Below are 14,489 nucleotides of genomic sequence, written 5' to 3'. Positions count from 1 at the left end.
AAATATCCCAAATATTACAGTAGAGAAGTGTAAAAAACGCAAGTGTTTAAATCGAGACGGCTTTTATTGTTGCGTCAGGCAACACCTTTATCAAACTCCCGAACAAACAGATCTTTTTTAAAGAGTTAATGTATTTTCAATAATAAAATGTACAGAAACTATCCCTACTGCAGTAATAACAGGAGCTGCAATGTTATTGTATGACGTCACGTCATGGCGTCACTGACGTGGATAATAATTAATAGAGTTGAACCACTAGAATATGTGATAGCGATATGAGCTGAGCTGTCTCTCTATGAGCCGTGAAGAGGAAGAGGAAGATAATGGAGGAGACTTTGCAGACCTGCCTGACTTCCTCTGTGATAACGATGAGATAGATAGGATGATAGAGGAACGAGCTGGTGCTTTCAACCTTACCGGGACTAACATCAGGAATATTCTTTACGTTAGTCGCTAATAGTTCTTGATTTATATTTAACGGTCAGTTCTCCCTCCCCCCAAACATTTGTACTAATTTTTATAACGGTTGATGTTCGCTAGCCCTCCCCCGGCCCTCCCCCTCCCTCCCTCAAACAGATTGATATCTACGTCCCTTCTCTAGAATCTCTTGTAGAGGTAAAATGGGTAGACAAAAATACACTCACATGTAACCGCATAATGCATATGAGTGACTTATCATGATGCGAATACAGTATACAGTATACACCTGGTGACACATTCTCTTTTCACATATTCAGGTATTTCTTACTAGAAGGTTCACGTTTAAACAGCTGGTGTATTGTGAGCCGCCTCCACAATGTTACCTCAAGTAACCTCTCCATACATTTACAATGAAAGCATGATTTAAGTGTACTGAGTGTTGAGATTGTACTCAACACTCGAGTCTCAACAGTCATTGTCCACATGACACTAATGCAAATGGGACTACTCTTTTCTGGAGGCCTGCTTAGTAAACTCTTCTTAATACCACTGAGACCCTGGGGGTGCAAGTTTAATACAATGTAATGGTGGTAGGGTCAAGAACCAAAGTATAAGACACAGGCACAGAATCAGTTGATACACAATCACTAGTCCCAAACGATTAGAAACAAAATCAATATTCACAGAATTAATAGATACATAATCAATAGATAGATAGACTGCACTGATAATGATATCACGTTGAACGTGTAATGTAAATATAGTGTGGATACATGCGAATGTATATTCTAAATAACTGATATAATCAATAGACACATAATAAATAAACAGAGAATAAATAGATCCTTGAAATGGGCCATATCATTTTATGAACTCTGACAGTGTTCTGGTGTTACAATGCTTTAAATGCACGTGCAGTTCTTTGTTGCTGATCACTTCCAGAAAAATGTGTCTTAGATGCAATTGTTATAGCTGTTCTAATTTGATCTTAGACCAGTATTTGAGTATTTGTCATATCTTTCAGATCACAAGAAATGTAGTAAATTTGTAAATAAAAGTTTATTTTAAAAGTTCGAAAATAGAATTTAGAATGTTGGGAATGTTAAATGTGTATTTACGTAATGACTTGTAAATGTAAGTAATGCAGGCACATTTATTAATACAAATGTCTGAAATTTAGCATATTTTACCCTAAAAGTAAAGTATACCCTGCTTAGCAAGACCAGTTTTTACTTGTTGGTTGACTCGCTAACAATTAAAGCTGCTATTGTACTTTAATTATACAAATCAAAGCTAAACACCACTTGCTAAATAAGCTGAGTGAGGGATGTGCCACAGCAGCAGTAAAAAGGAAGGCGTGTCAGGATAGTTTTGTAGGTAAATACATGCACTATTCCCCTCCCTCCCTCCCCACATCTGTATCGTTCATTTCAAACTCTTTATTTCAGCATGTGGTGCTTGGAGTTGGCGGAGCGCGGGATTTCTGGGACCCAAGTGAGCAGGACTTTCACACTCCCCTCGAGATACCAGAGCCTAAAACTAGGGCAGCTAAACAGAAAGTTCTAGAACAAGAAACTGGGACTCAGCCCAGCTGCTCAGATCCACTGTTGACAATTGTTAGTCCAACTTATACTTGTAGCGCAAATACTTGAACTTGGAACTGATCAGTAATATAACACGTACAATGTAAGCAATATTATATATAACAATAATAAGTAAAGATAAGATGATAGTCGTTATGTCGTGCTCACCCTGCTTCTTCAGCCGGAAGTCAGATCACCTGAACATGATCAAGAGGAAGATGAGGAAGAGGATCAGGACTACGTGCCCCACCACGACACTGAGGGTAGTGATTACAGGTAGGATAATCCTACCGTGGGATCAGGTTTTTATATCCTGTGAAGTAGAAATTTAAAGTAGTAACTGATTTCAAAGCTAGTAAATCTCCCTGCATTTATATAAATGTTGGTGGTTTTACATACATTAGTAATGTACTTATTATAATATTTACATATTATAACATTTACATATTATAATAGTTACATATTATAACATTTACATATTATAATATACTCAGTGAAGACGAGCAAGAGTCGTTAGCTCCCACTACCCCCAAATCTATCATCATGACACCGAGCAGTCGAAGGAACAAGCCTTCAGAGTGTGACAGTGAGCCTGCAACACCTTCGGTTAGTGCCACATTTATCAGTTAGTAGCAGGAATAATGCGGTTCCTTTGGCAGTGGAAATGTGGTACTAGATGTTCCACCTCCCGGATGCCGACATGTTATCCTAGAAAAGGGTCTACTTAACATATCTACAGTAGCGCGCTGATATAAATTTGTTATAAAAAGTTGTTCAAATTTAGACGTGCTGCGCGTCGCTAACTTAATTATATTATTTAATAATTTAATTTAAGTACAGTACGTTATCTTTAAATATAACTCGATCTAAGGTAAGCGCGCTAGCGACTTCCCGTTTTATCTGCCACTAACTCGACCAACCCCTTTTTTTAATTGCCTTAGCACCAGGCGGGTCGAGAATAGCTTCATTTAGTTTAGAGACACCAATTTGTGTAATGTGCTGGTGGAACTACCACTGTAAATTGCGTCACAACCATGACTGTTATCTGTGAATGGATTTGGTCACGTCATTTCCGATAGCTTTCCGGCACCCCACCTTACTAAGGAGATAAGAATGATAAGTATGAAGTGATAAGAGTTGCGGGTCATCGGTCGACCATGGATTCATTTAGTTAAGAGACATACATTAGTGTAATATGCTGGTGGAACTACCACTGCAAATCGTGTGACAATAAGATTTAAGAATGGTTATAGGTGGAGGGAAAGTAACTTCAGAACGGCAGGTGTTAAATATCTAATCCTCAAAAGATTTCACCTCAGTGATCAATATTCTACAGGTTGGATTAGCAAAGCGTACACGATCACTATTCAGCTTGAAAGATCGAGATTTGCTGGAGCTGGAATCTGCGTTACCCAACGATGACGAGAAAGATGACGATGAGAACGGAGAAAAGGGGAAGTTTGTAGAAAGAGCCAGGACTCTGGAGGAGTATATTGAGGTGGAGGAGGATCCTAATACCAGTGTGGCGGAGGAGTCTGAAGATAATTGGGATGTAAGCGTATAACTTGCGCTATGTAAATTCCTCCATTCACAAGGGGTGTGTCCTAAAAGATGTGCCGTCGATACGAACGTAATCGATTACACATTGTATGCCGTCTAGCTTGGGTCTCATGACATAATGATTGAAATATATGCATCTGAAAGTGCTAAAAAGAAAATCTTTAATTAATGATTAATCTTTTCAGGGATTAGAAGAAGAGTTAGGTAACGAGTTTGACAATTTAACAGACGAAGAATCGTCCCAATCTTCCGAGGAGGACGCGGCCGATGATGGAACATTTGGGAGGTTTCTCAAGGGTATCGCTAATCCCAGAGAAGAATTTCCTGAGGACGAGAGTTTGCACGATGTACGTTTCCGTTATAACTTACTTTATCGATTCGTATTTCTAATTTCTACGTCAAAACCAAAATGTATGTATTCTGTTCAATCTCTCCCAAATTGAAATTATCGTGAATTGAAGCTGAATCAATGGATAAATCGCGGTTGAGAAGAATTTATTTCCTTCTTTTCAGTCGATTAACATCCGCTACCCCAGATGCTTTATATGTACCGAGAGAAACTCCGGTTCGAGCCAGAAGAGTTTCGGACGGATAAAGACGTGCGAGTGACAAAAAAAGAGATGGGTGAAATGATGAGAGATTTGGAACTTTCTCATCCTGATGTTAACGAGCAACTCAATTCACGGTCCAGGAATTGCAAACTCTCGTAAGTGGCATATGTTTTTAGTAATTAATAATGTCAGAATTGTTTATACAAGTCTGGTCCTGTTGCGTTAAGGGGTGCGGGTTCATGTATGGGCATACGCGCCAATTTGAATGCTGACGTCAAAAAACCAAAATCACCAATAACTCCGTTCGTGATATTCGCAAGTCATTTCGCTCAGCCGTTAATAACTGCTACATTTATCAATATTGTTGCATTATATAATGCTCACTTTATTCAGGTCAGAGGTTGCACAAATCGTAGAGGGTCCTCTTTTCACGCCCCATTCGATAGAAATACTGAAGGAACAGCTCCAAATGCACTTGCAGCTTCTCGTCCAACACACTGTGCTTGCTCACGATGTTGTCAGTCTCGCCAAGAACAAGGATATCGCTCGAACGAGAATTGTACGTGGTCCCGTTGTTTGTTTAACCAGTTTAACAGTACTTTGATGTGTGATGATGCTATGTCAGATTCTCTTTCCGTTGCATGTACTTCTGATTTCTCAGGAAGAACTGGAAGAATTGAGCAGTCAGAGCTCGACAGAAGGCTTCTTGCAAGCTATGAAAGGCGAATCAGAGGGGCCCACATCTATTCTAAAGTGTTTGGATATTTACCCAGCTTTGAAGCTTGCTGACCGAGAGAAGCCTGTAGATGATGTGTCTCCAACCCTGCCCATACCCCTCAAAGTCGCCAGAGGTAACCTGTCTATTTTACCATTACATAATATAAGACTACGAACCGTCGTCAGATGATTTACTGTTTTCTGTTTTACTGAGTCATATTGGTAGCTGTTTATCTAACCTACTTCTTATTTTCCAGAAGTTTCCCACGTGAAGCACATCGAGCCACTACCTCGTAACAAGTACTACTTGCTCAACTACCAGCCATTCTTCCAAAAGTTCCACCACATAAGACCAACAGTTAACTTCATATGTCAGACCAAAATTCGACCGAACGCTAACAGATGTTTCACAGAGCTTGAAGACAACCTTCTTGCTCACGGACTGGACGCTTTCCGGTTTGTCAAAGAACAGAAAGTAGTTTACGAATATATCAGAGACCACTTCCTCCCAACCAAAACAGCCAAACAAATCAGCATAAGAGTGAAAAACAAGACGTCATCCTCCGCCCCTAACAACGTGATTAAGCATTGGAAAGACACGAGTTACATCAGATACGACACTCAGTACACAACCACCAAACTGATGAAGAGCCTCTCAGTTCCTGTAACCCCTCGAGGGGACCGTCCTATCGCACCGGCCGTCAAGAGGGAGAACCTGGACTGGCTGGTAGCTTTGCGAGACCATCGTCGTAAGATCCAGAGAGAGTACAATAAGAAGCGCCAGAAACTACAGTGTAACAAGGAGGCAGTGGTAGCAGCCACAAAGTTAGCCACCACCGATGAGAACCATGGTTTCGAGATTGCCTTCCTCTTGAAAGCGAAGGAAGTGCTGAAGAACGATTATACTACGTATTTCAACGTGTTTAAACTGCTTGCGGAGTATAACCAACTGGCTGAGTTTGACTGTGAGGACGTTATCAGGAAGATACTGAACATCCTCAACAGTTACCCGGATCTAAGTTACGAGTTCCTCTCAATATTCTCACCCTTACCAGATCTCCCGGTAGAGCAACTACTGGAAACTCTGAGCCACGTCAAAACTCGACTGCTCATGAGGAACCTCGAGCGTCATTTTAAGAACAGTAAGTTTATTCGATATATTATTATTACTAATACATAATTATAAGAATGCTTTGCATTTTTGAAAACCTTTATCGACGATATTTATTATCGGATGATATCTGTTGCCTTTCTGCTTATCTCCAAAAACCTGATATTTTCCGTCCCCAGATCCGAACCAATACAAGAAGATAATTAAGATGATACTTGGGGCGAATTTGAATAACCCTGCTGCCACAAGAGACACGCTTCTGAGCATGTTGCGGGGCAAGCCTGAGCTCAGTGACCAGGTCTGTCTGGAGCTTGTTTTTAAATTCAGTTATCAAATTTTTAAAAACACCCGTTTTAGTCATCCTGGTGTTTTCACTGCTAAGTTTTTCAACTGTTTTTCAATTGTAACGAGTCTGGTCTCAGGTGGCAGAGTTTTTTGATAAATGCGCTATCAAGCCAAAAGCAAACGATTTTGAATACATTGATTTGACTGATAAGAACGCTGCTATCTCTCCAAACGCTGATGGTTTCGAGGAATTGAGTTTGTTGGAGAAAACGGTGAGTTTATAAATTGCTGATGTACTGTGTACATCATACAGGTGTACATTGTACACCCAACACTAATTTCTGTGGTACTGATCAAGTGACTTGATAATTATTAGTTATTATCCAAATTGGTTTCTGAAGTGTTTCAAAATTATTTCAGTCCGCTTCTACACAAAAGCACAACAAGTTGATTGAGAGTATCAACAAGACGGTGAACGATCAAAGAAAGCAGGAGCAGGAGGATAAGGTGGAAAAGAAGCGACAGGAAGAGGAAACAAAACGACTACTCAAACTCGAAAAAAGAAGTGAGAAAATTTAATGAATGTAGCAATTAAATTGACTACCAGGTTTTGTCAGCCCTTATCTGTCCACAGCACGGCACTGTGAATGTTAGAATAGTTTAAGAAGTGTGCTAACAGAAGATGATTTCTTCAGAAATGCCGGCCCGTAACGTAGTTGAATGTGGGGATGTGGTCCTGACCTGGACCAGGGAGCAGGACCGAGAGATCCTCAGAGCTTGCCGGACCTCACGACCCAGGTCCAAGACTTTCAAAGCTCTGGCAAAGTCATTCCCCCACAAATCTAGTTTACAGGTACCGTGCAAAACTGGTCACTCTGGATTACAATTTACACCTGGCAACTTCTGACTTGTTTATGGTGTCCTTGTCTCATGGCACATAGATCACTTATTTCAATCTTATATAGTATTATGTGTCTACTTGTATAACATTCAGGTAAAAGATCGATTCTTCACACTGATGCAGCTAATGAAGAAAGCCCAGCAAGCAGCCGAGAGAAAAGCGAAGAAATCAGCGAAGAATCTACAAGAGTCTACTCCTGTCAAGCAAGGGAAGGAGAGCAGTGTGAGACCGTCTGGGGAGGTTTCTAAGAAAGCAAGGATCATGCAAGATGGACAGCAGCCTGGTCCTTCAACGGAAACTAAAGGCACTTGATAATTTACCGGGGAAATACTTTGTTTTTTTTATTTCATATTACCGACCCGTATGTTTCATTACATTATTATTGTTTCGAAGGGTTGATCAGATTTTTATTTCACATTTTATTTGTATTTTGTTTGAATTATTTGAATAATTGTAGCAGTTTTTATTGGTTAACTAAGCTTTGATCCCCGGACCAGATGAGGTCCGTCGAAATTGTGAGATATTTGAATTGGTCCCGCACATTAATTCTACATGTTGAACTTAAAATAAATCATAAAACTGAAACTAGTCCTGCAATAATTTGCTGTGGAATAAACTGGTCCGGTGACGGGATGTTTCACTGAACAGAGAGGAGAAGCTAAAATGTATTAATTAAGTTTATTATGCATTATTATGCAAGAAATATTTTATACGAAACCTAACGAGTTTTACTTTTAAACTTAATACTAAGATTCACAGTATTAGTTCCTGTACCTATTATGTTTAACACGAATTTATTTACTTGTTTCAATTATATTGTATTTGTATTGGATGTATTAATGTATATCTGATACTTCATATCGAATTTGTTTACAAAATTTGAAATTTAAGAGTAGTACTAGTAGGTGTGGTTATTATTAATTATTAGTAAAAATAACCTGTACTCAATAGTGTAGTTCAAGTCAATTATTCATCTTACAAAATGTTGCAGTCAGGCTTAATCATCCGTAAATAAATGGTTTCGGTACAGTTACACAACTTTTTATAAGTGTCCTTTTATTGTATGTAATCGTTTACATTTTGTTGCGATTTCAAGTGCTTATCTACACTGCAATGTGTGATTAGAATATGGTGTCTTTGGCCCTTAGTGTGTAATTAAAGTGTAGCTTCTAGCAGTCATGATAGAGTAATGGTGAACCGTGCTAGTTGCTACTTATTACCAGTACAAAAGTAATAATGTACATTGTACTCCCTTATGTACATTGTACGGCCTAGGTAAATATGGGAGAAGACACCAACAGCTTACCGGCTGACTTCAGTCAGGACTTGAACTTAAAATGAACTAACATGGGGAAAAAAGTGGCTGACATGTAGGGACAGGGATCGAATTTCCAATTAAAGCCCAATTCTGAACTTGAGTTGTTAAATGAAAGTTTGTGACTAACTATAAAACCAGAAGGTTCTGTAATATTCTTAATTTTTAATCGAGCCGTCCCATGTTGTTTAATACACTATCTAGTATTTCATATCTAAATTGGCAGTGAAACTGTAAAACAGTTATCCCGACAGTGTTTATAATTGCAAATAAAATGTGTAATGTCCACTAGTAGGAGCTGTATAATAATAATGTTGCTCGGACTAGGTATGTGCTGCGGATTGCTCTTCACGGAGCTGGCGTTCCTGGTGCTGTATGTGCTAACTGCTCCAGCTCTCACTTTCTCCTCTGGTCCGGACCTCCTGCTGCACCTCTATCTCATCTACACGGGTTACACCGCTCTGGGACTGCTACTCTCTTCCCTCTCTCCTTTTCTTAGAGAGGTGAGCCAACTTCATGCAGCTTCAGTGCAGCTCCTCATGTAAATCAGATCATTTTGTTTCAAAGGACAACAATTAATCGCGCATGTACGTAATCGCGATATCATTATTCAATCCCCCGCGATTTTTCAGATTTTCCGCGACTTTTCTTCATCAGTGTTTTGCTTAGTACTATAATTCACTTCTTTGATAATGGGGGGGGGGGGGGGGGGGGGGGGGGGGTCCAACCCGATGTCCGATATGAGGGTTGATGAGGCCAAAATCGGAATCGGAAAAATCGGAAAATTGAGAAATTTACAGAATCGATCTCTAAAACCTCTCAGAAGTGATATAATTCAACCAGAACCCCTACATATGCTATATTGTTATGAGGAAACGAACCAATTGGACATTCCAATAGTATGTTTTATGTGTTTTTCCACTGCAGGGGCGCTAGTATGCTCACTACTAGTTGGAGTTGTCATGTACTCCCAGACCCGAGTGCTTTGGCCTTTTGACGTGAGATCGATTGTTTCTGCTCATTAATTTTATCCCTGTTACTTGTTATTATGTATTAGTACAACACTAGGTACCGGGTTATATTTTGTGGTCCGGTCTTTAAACATACCATAATATCACTAGTACACTGCACCTTAAATGTATAGTCAAGTACATTTGTATCGTAACACATGCTTGGCTGGGAGATCATGTGATGTGTCCGTTCGGTACCCTATATTTTCAAAACGGACAAAAAGTAGGGCGAACAAAAACGGACAAAAACAGACAAAAACAGACAAAAACAGACAAAACATTTACATGTCTTCCTCCTCCTCCCTAGTCTTCCTCCTCCTTCTCATCAGTCCTCCTCCTCCTCCTCCTAAGTCTTCCTCCTCCTCCTCAGTCCTTCTCCTCCTCAGTTCTCTTCAGTCCTCTTCCTGACTCCTCGTCCTCGTCCTTCTCCTCAGTCCTCCTCACCCTGCTCCTCAGTCCCCTCCTCCTCAGTCCTACTCCCAGTCCTCCTCTTTCTCCTTCTCCTCCTCCTCCTCCTTCTCCTCCCCATCAGTCCTCCTGAGTCCTCCTCATAGTCGTCCTCCTCCTCCTGAGTCCTCCTCCTCATCCTCCTCCACCTCCTGAGTCCTCCTTCTGAGTCCTCCTCCTCATCCTCCTCCTCAGTCATCCTCCTCTTCCTCCTCAGTCCTCCTCAGTCCTCACTCCTCCTCCTCCTCCTCCTTCTCCTCCTCATCAGTCCTCATTCTCTGTCCTCCTCATAATCGTCCTCGTCCTCATCCTACTTATCCTCCTCCTCAGTCCTCCCCAGTCCTCCTCCTCATTCTCCTCCTTCTCCTCCTCCTAGCCTCATCCTCCTCCTCCTTCTTCGCTTTCTTCTTCTCCTAATCAGTCCTCCTCCTCGTCCTTAGTCCTCGTCCTCCTTCTGAGTCCTCCTCCTCATCCTCCTCCTCAGTCATCCTCCTCTTCCTCCTCAGTCCTCCTCAGTCCTCACTCCTCCTCCTCCTCCTCCTCCTCCTCCTTCTCCTCCTCATCAGTCCTCATTCTCTGTCCTCCTCATAATCGTCCTCGTCCTCATCCTACTTATCCTCCTCCTCAGTCCTCCCCAGTCCTCCTCCTCATTCTCCTCCTTCTCCTCCTCCTAGCCTCATCCTCCTCCTCCTTCTTCGCTTTCTTCTTCTCCTAATCAGTCCTCCTCCTCGTCCTTAGTCCTCGTCCTCCTTCTGAGTCCTCCTCCTCATCCTCCTCCTCAGTCATCCTCCTCTTCCTCCTGAGTCCTCCTTCTGAGTCCTCCTCCTCATCCTCCTCCTCAGTCATCCTCCTCTTCCTCCTCAGTCCTCCTCAGTCCTCACTCCTCCTCCTCCTCCTCCTTCTCCTCCTCATCAGTCCTCATTCTCTGTCCTCCTCATAATCGTCCTCGTCCTCATCCTACTTATCCTCCTCCTCAGTCCTCCCCAGTCCTCCTCCTCATTCTCCTCCTTCTCCTCCTCCTAGCCTCATCCTCCTCCTCCTTCTTCGCTTTCTTCTTCTCCTAATCAGTCCTCCTCCTCGTCCTTAGTCCTCGTCCTCCTTCTGAGTCCTCCTCCTCATCCTCCTCCTCAGTCATCCTCCTCTTCCTCCTCAGTCCTCCTCAGTCCTCACTCCTCCTCCTCCTCCTCCTCCTCCTCCTTCTCCTCCTCATCAGTCCTCATTCTCTGTCCTCCTCATAATCGTCCTCGTCCTCATCCTACTTATCCTCCTCCTCAGTCCTCCCCAGTCCTCCTCCTCATTCTCCTCCTTCTCCTCCTCCTAGCCTCATCCTCCTCCTCCTTCTTCGCTTTCTTCTTCTCCTAATCAGTCCTCCTCCTCGTCCTTAGTCCTCGTCCTCCTCAGTCCTCCTCCTCATCATCCTCCTCCTCCTCCTCAACAGTCCTCCTCCTCCTCCTCAGTCTCCTCCTCATTGTCCTCCTCAGTCCTCCTCCTCCTTCTCCTCATCAGTCCTCATCCTCAGTCCTACACTAGTCGTCCTCGTCCTTAGTCCTCATCAGTCCTCCTCCTCCTCTGGAGAAGATTTTTAGACTCGATTTTCAGGACGCGCGATTGAAAATCGCTCGCGCAATACAATTACACATGAGCGCTGACCTTTGACCAGCGATAATTTCGGCTAGGAACAATATTTTTCCATGGGACCAAAAGCAGCTGATAGATATCACTCCCCTCTATCAGAAACAATTATAAAATCAATTTCGAGAGAATTTTGATGAAGACCTCCCCCCCGGCCCCCTTAAACTAATTAAATGGGTCTACAGAGATTCGTAACGCTCGAAAGTGTACAAAGTCCCGCGTTAATGAGTCTCAATACTTTTTTTCCGTACTGTAGCCTGCTTCTCTCACATATAAGCTTCGTATCAGCTTCCTGTTCATGATGCTTGAAAAGAGCGCCGCACACAGGGAGTGGCGCGCCAGGTATGAGGTAAGTAGAGCGGCTACTAGGTGCTATATTGTGTATTGACAAGATTCAAGAAGAATTGGTTTGTTTCAAATGGAGGTCATCAAAGGTTTGTACAGTGCGGTGAGAAAGGGATAGAAGGTGGATCCAGACGGTCAGATCGCAGTTTTTGCCGCGATATATAATATGTCATTACCAAGATGATCTGACCAGTCCCCCCTGAACCAGGTGATACAAGTGTCAGTATGCGGTGTAGTTCTGATCTCGTACCCTCTGGCGTTTATCCCAGCTCCGATCCTATCCTGTGTTAGCTACATCCTCCTCTCAGTTCCTCCTCTTCTTTCTCTCGTCGAGGGATACCAGATATATCTACTCGTCACAAAGTTTTCTAGGTACGTCTCGTTATACATGTTCAAAAATCTTCCAAAATGTTTACTTCTGTTCTGATGATATTCTGTTTATCAAGGCTTTTTTGGTAATCTATCATGCCTTGTGCCCAAACCATCCACAGTGAACTCATTGAATGATCATTCAAGAAAAATGTAGTCAAAAAAGTGAAATTTGGGTCGCGGGGAGCTGAAATTTGAAAATTTTCATTGCATCAAAGTTTTCTCCAGATATTCTGCTTCCAGTACCTTTATGGCGACTTGTGTCACTCTCGCCAACTTCAATGATTGATCACTGGTCAAAAATTCCGTAAAACTGTGAAATTTTGGTCAAGGAAACAGCAGAAAAGGTTCTATATAAATATTGTATATATGTTTAATTGGCAGTCGGCACTCCTTCTTAGATTGTACTCCTTTTTTAGGTACTTCTTTTTAAATGATCATTAAGGTTGAAGTTACCAATAACGTTAGGTTGTTGGTAGGGCCCTGGCGTCATGTTTCAACTTTGTTGCTATTCTCTGATTCCAGAATGGAAATACCCTCAGGGTTTTAACAGAACGTATCGAGGAGAGTGAGGGTTTGATTAAAGGCGCTATCATAGCTGTATCTACTCTTAGCCTGGCCCTGTCCGCATATCTGAACGTTTTCTACATTGATCTGTCTCCAACAATTAAGGTAGGCTCTAGTTCTGTTTTATCTTTTATAATTTATTGAATATTGATCTTTTGAAATAATGTAAGATGTGATGACTGATGAGTAGAACGAACCCTATAGGTAGACAAGGAACCCCGCCCCACCCCCTCCCCTCCCCCCACCCCACCCTCTATTTAGTGTGTGACCAACCAACTACTCCTCAGGTCGCTCTTTTCTTTACGGCGTGTTTGATCCTCATTGTAAACATAGCGGTGGAAGAAGGTATTATATCGGACGCCTGCCTGCTCATCCTTGCTAGCTACATGATCCTGACCATCACTCTATCCGACATGACCCCCGCCCCCTCTCTACCTCCCCCCAACACTGCTCCACAAGCCCAGACCATGTTGGGAGCTATCATCCGGATACCACAGTTAATCTCTTTCGGAGTATCCTACATCATCCCCTACGCTAAACAGCTCCTTGCACCCCTGCCCCTCTCCATGCTGGCTATCAGGGCTATCTCCGTGGCGACCTTCTCAGACGGGATGTTGGAGGAGGACAGCTGGGTGCGAGGTTTGGGCAAGTACCTGGTAGTGACCCTGTACACAGCGTACGTGTTAACTGCGTCCCAGCAGAGTGAGAGTTTGGTAATGTTTGGGGTGGTGTGCAGGGCGTGTGAAGCGGTTATCCTGTTTGGGACGTATGGGAGGTATTTGTTCGGGTACTGTGATATGGACGAGTCCTTCTCGTATTGAACAGTTAGAGAGTTTAGAGGTTAAGTATTTTTGTGGTATTATTTCGGAGTCAGGAGGTTTACCGAGACACATATTTAGATTCGAATTTTTTTGTCGACTGCTGACTGAACGACAATGGCATACATTCTTAGTTTTATTCTTACTTACACTGTTAAACGTTCTTTATCTTTATTTTAAACGGTATATTAATATAATCTTGTAAAATATCTCGGATTGTTTTAATTTTTTTAACGTAAATATTAAATTAATATTTGATAATTTATTAATGTTTATTAATTTTATATGTTTTTATTCCTAAAATACTGTCAATGCAGGGATTAATAAATAGTCAATAAATCAGTGGTTATTCTTCATGTCTCATTATTCTTGTGTTACATTATCCAAAACACAACTTAAAATGGGCGTGCAATAGAATGGAAGATGAGATCTGAGAATGGACGATAAGATGGAAGAGAGTAGAAGGCGAACTAATCTAGGATGCCCCAAGTGCTCCTTTTCTACAAGTTTAGTTCACGAGTTGAAACAACATCTTAAAACCCATGCTGATACTTTAGTGCAACTTTACGAGTTGATTGAGTTAAGTGAGCTGACTAGGGATATAAATGATATTATTTGACCTGTGCCATGCAGTGTATTCTTTTTTTTGACTGAGAGTCATGAACGATAGAATTTTTAAACTTTTGAAAGATTTTAATAAAGTTTCTTTTTAGGAAATTAATTATTAAAGACTACTTTTTTATACAGGAAAATATTTGTATTTTCATTTCTGTATAATGTTCATTGCACTATCTGTAATCTTTGGTGCAAATTATGATATAAAAATATATTTTATATTATTCTAATATAATCCCAATA

General features: G+C 41.6%; 2 protein-coding genes across 2 annotated transcripts; both read left to right on the top strand.

Annotated features, from left to right (window-relative positions):
• Positions 1–233: 233 nt before the first annotated feature.
• On the top strand, positions 234–7,579 carry LOC134815981 (GON-4-like protein). Its single transcript, XM_063824626.1, has 15 exons — positions 234–445; positions 1,869–2,036; positions 2,185–2,279; positions 2,498–2,609; positions 3,340–3,555; positions 3,749–3,910; positions 4,100–4,269; positions 4,508–4,673; positions 4,776–4,965; positions 5,089–5,973; positions 6,122–6,240; positions 6,365–6,499; positions 6,648–6,792; positions 6,923–7,080; positions 7,222–7,579. The coding sequence occupies exons 1-15, from the start codon at positions 296–298 to the stop codon at positions 7,438–7,440; spliced, it is 3,090 nt and encodes a 1,029-aa protein (XP_063680696.1). The 5' UTR covers positions 234–295; the 3' UTR covers positions 7,441–7,579.
• Positions 7,580–8,772: 1,193 nt separating this feature from the next.
• On the top strand, positions 8,773–14,351 carry LOC134815381 (uncharacterized). Its single transcript, XM_063823914.1, has 4 exons — positions 8,773–8,946; positions 12,086–12,249; positions 12,789–12,918; positions 13,101–14,351. The coding sequence occupies exons 1-4, from the start codon at positions 8,773–8,775 to the stop codon at positions 13,632–13,634; spliced, it is 1,002 nt and encodes a 333-aa protein (XP_063679984.1). The 3' UTR covers positions 13,635–14,351.
• Positions 14,352–14,489: the final 138 nt, after the last annotated feature.

Source organism: Bolinopsis microptera, chromosome 5 (assembly GCF_026151205.1).
Source record: "Bolinopsis microptera isolate Bmic1 chromosome 5, MBARI_Bmic_1.0, whole genome shotgun sequence".
NCBI classification, from domain to species: Eukaryota; Metazoa; Ctenophora; class Tentaculata; order Lobata; family Bolinopsidae; genus Bolinopsis; species Bolinopsis microptera.
This window is presented reverse-complemented; position numbering and strand designations above follow the sequence as displayed.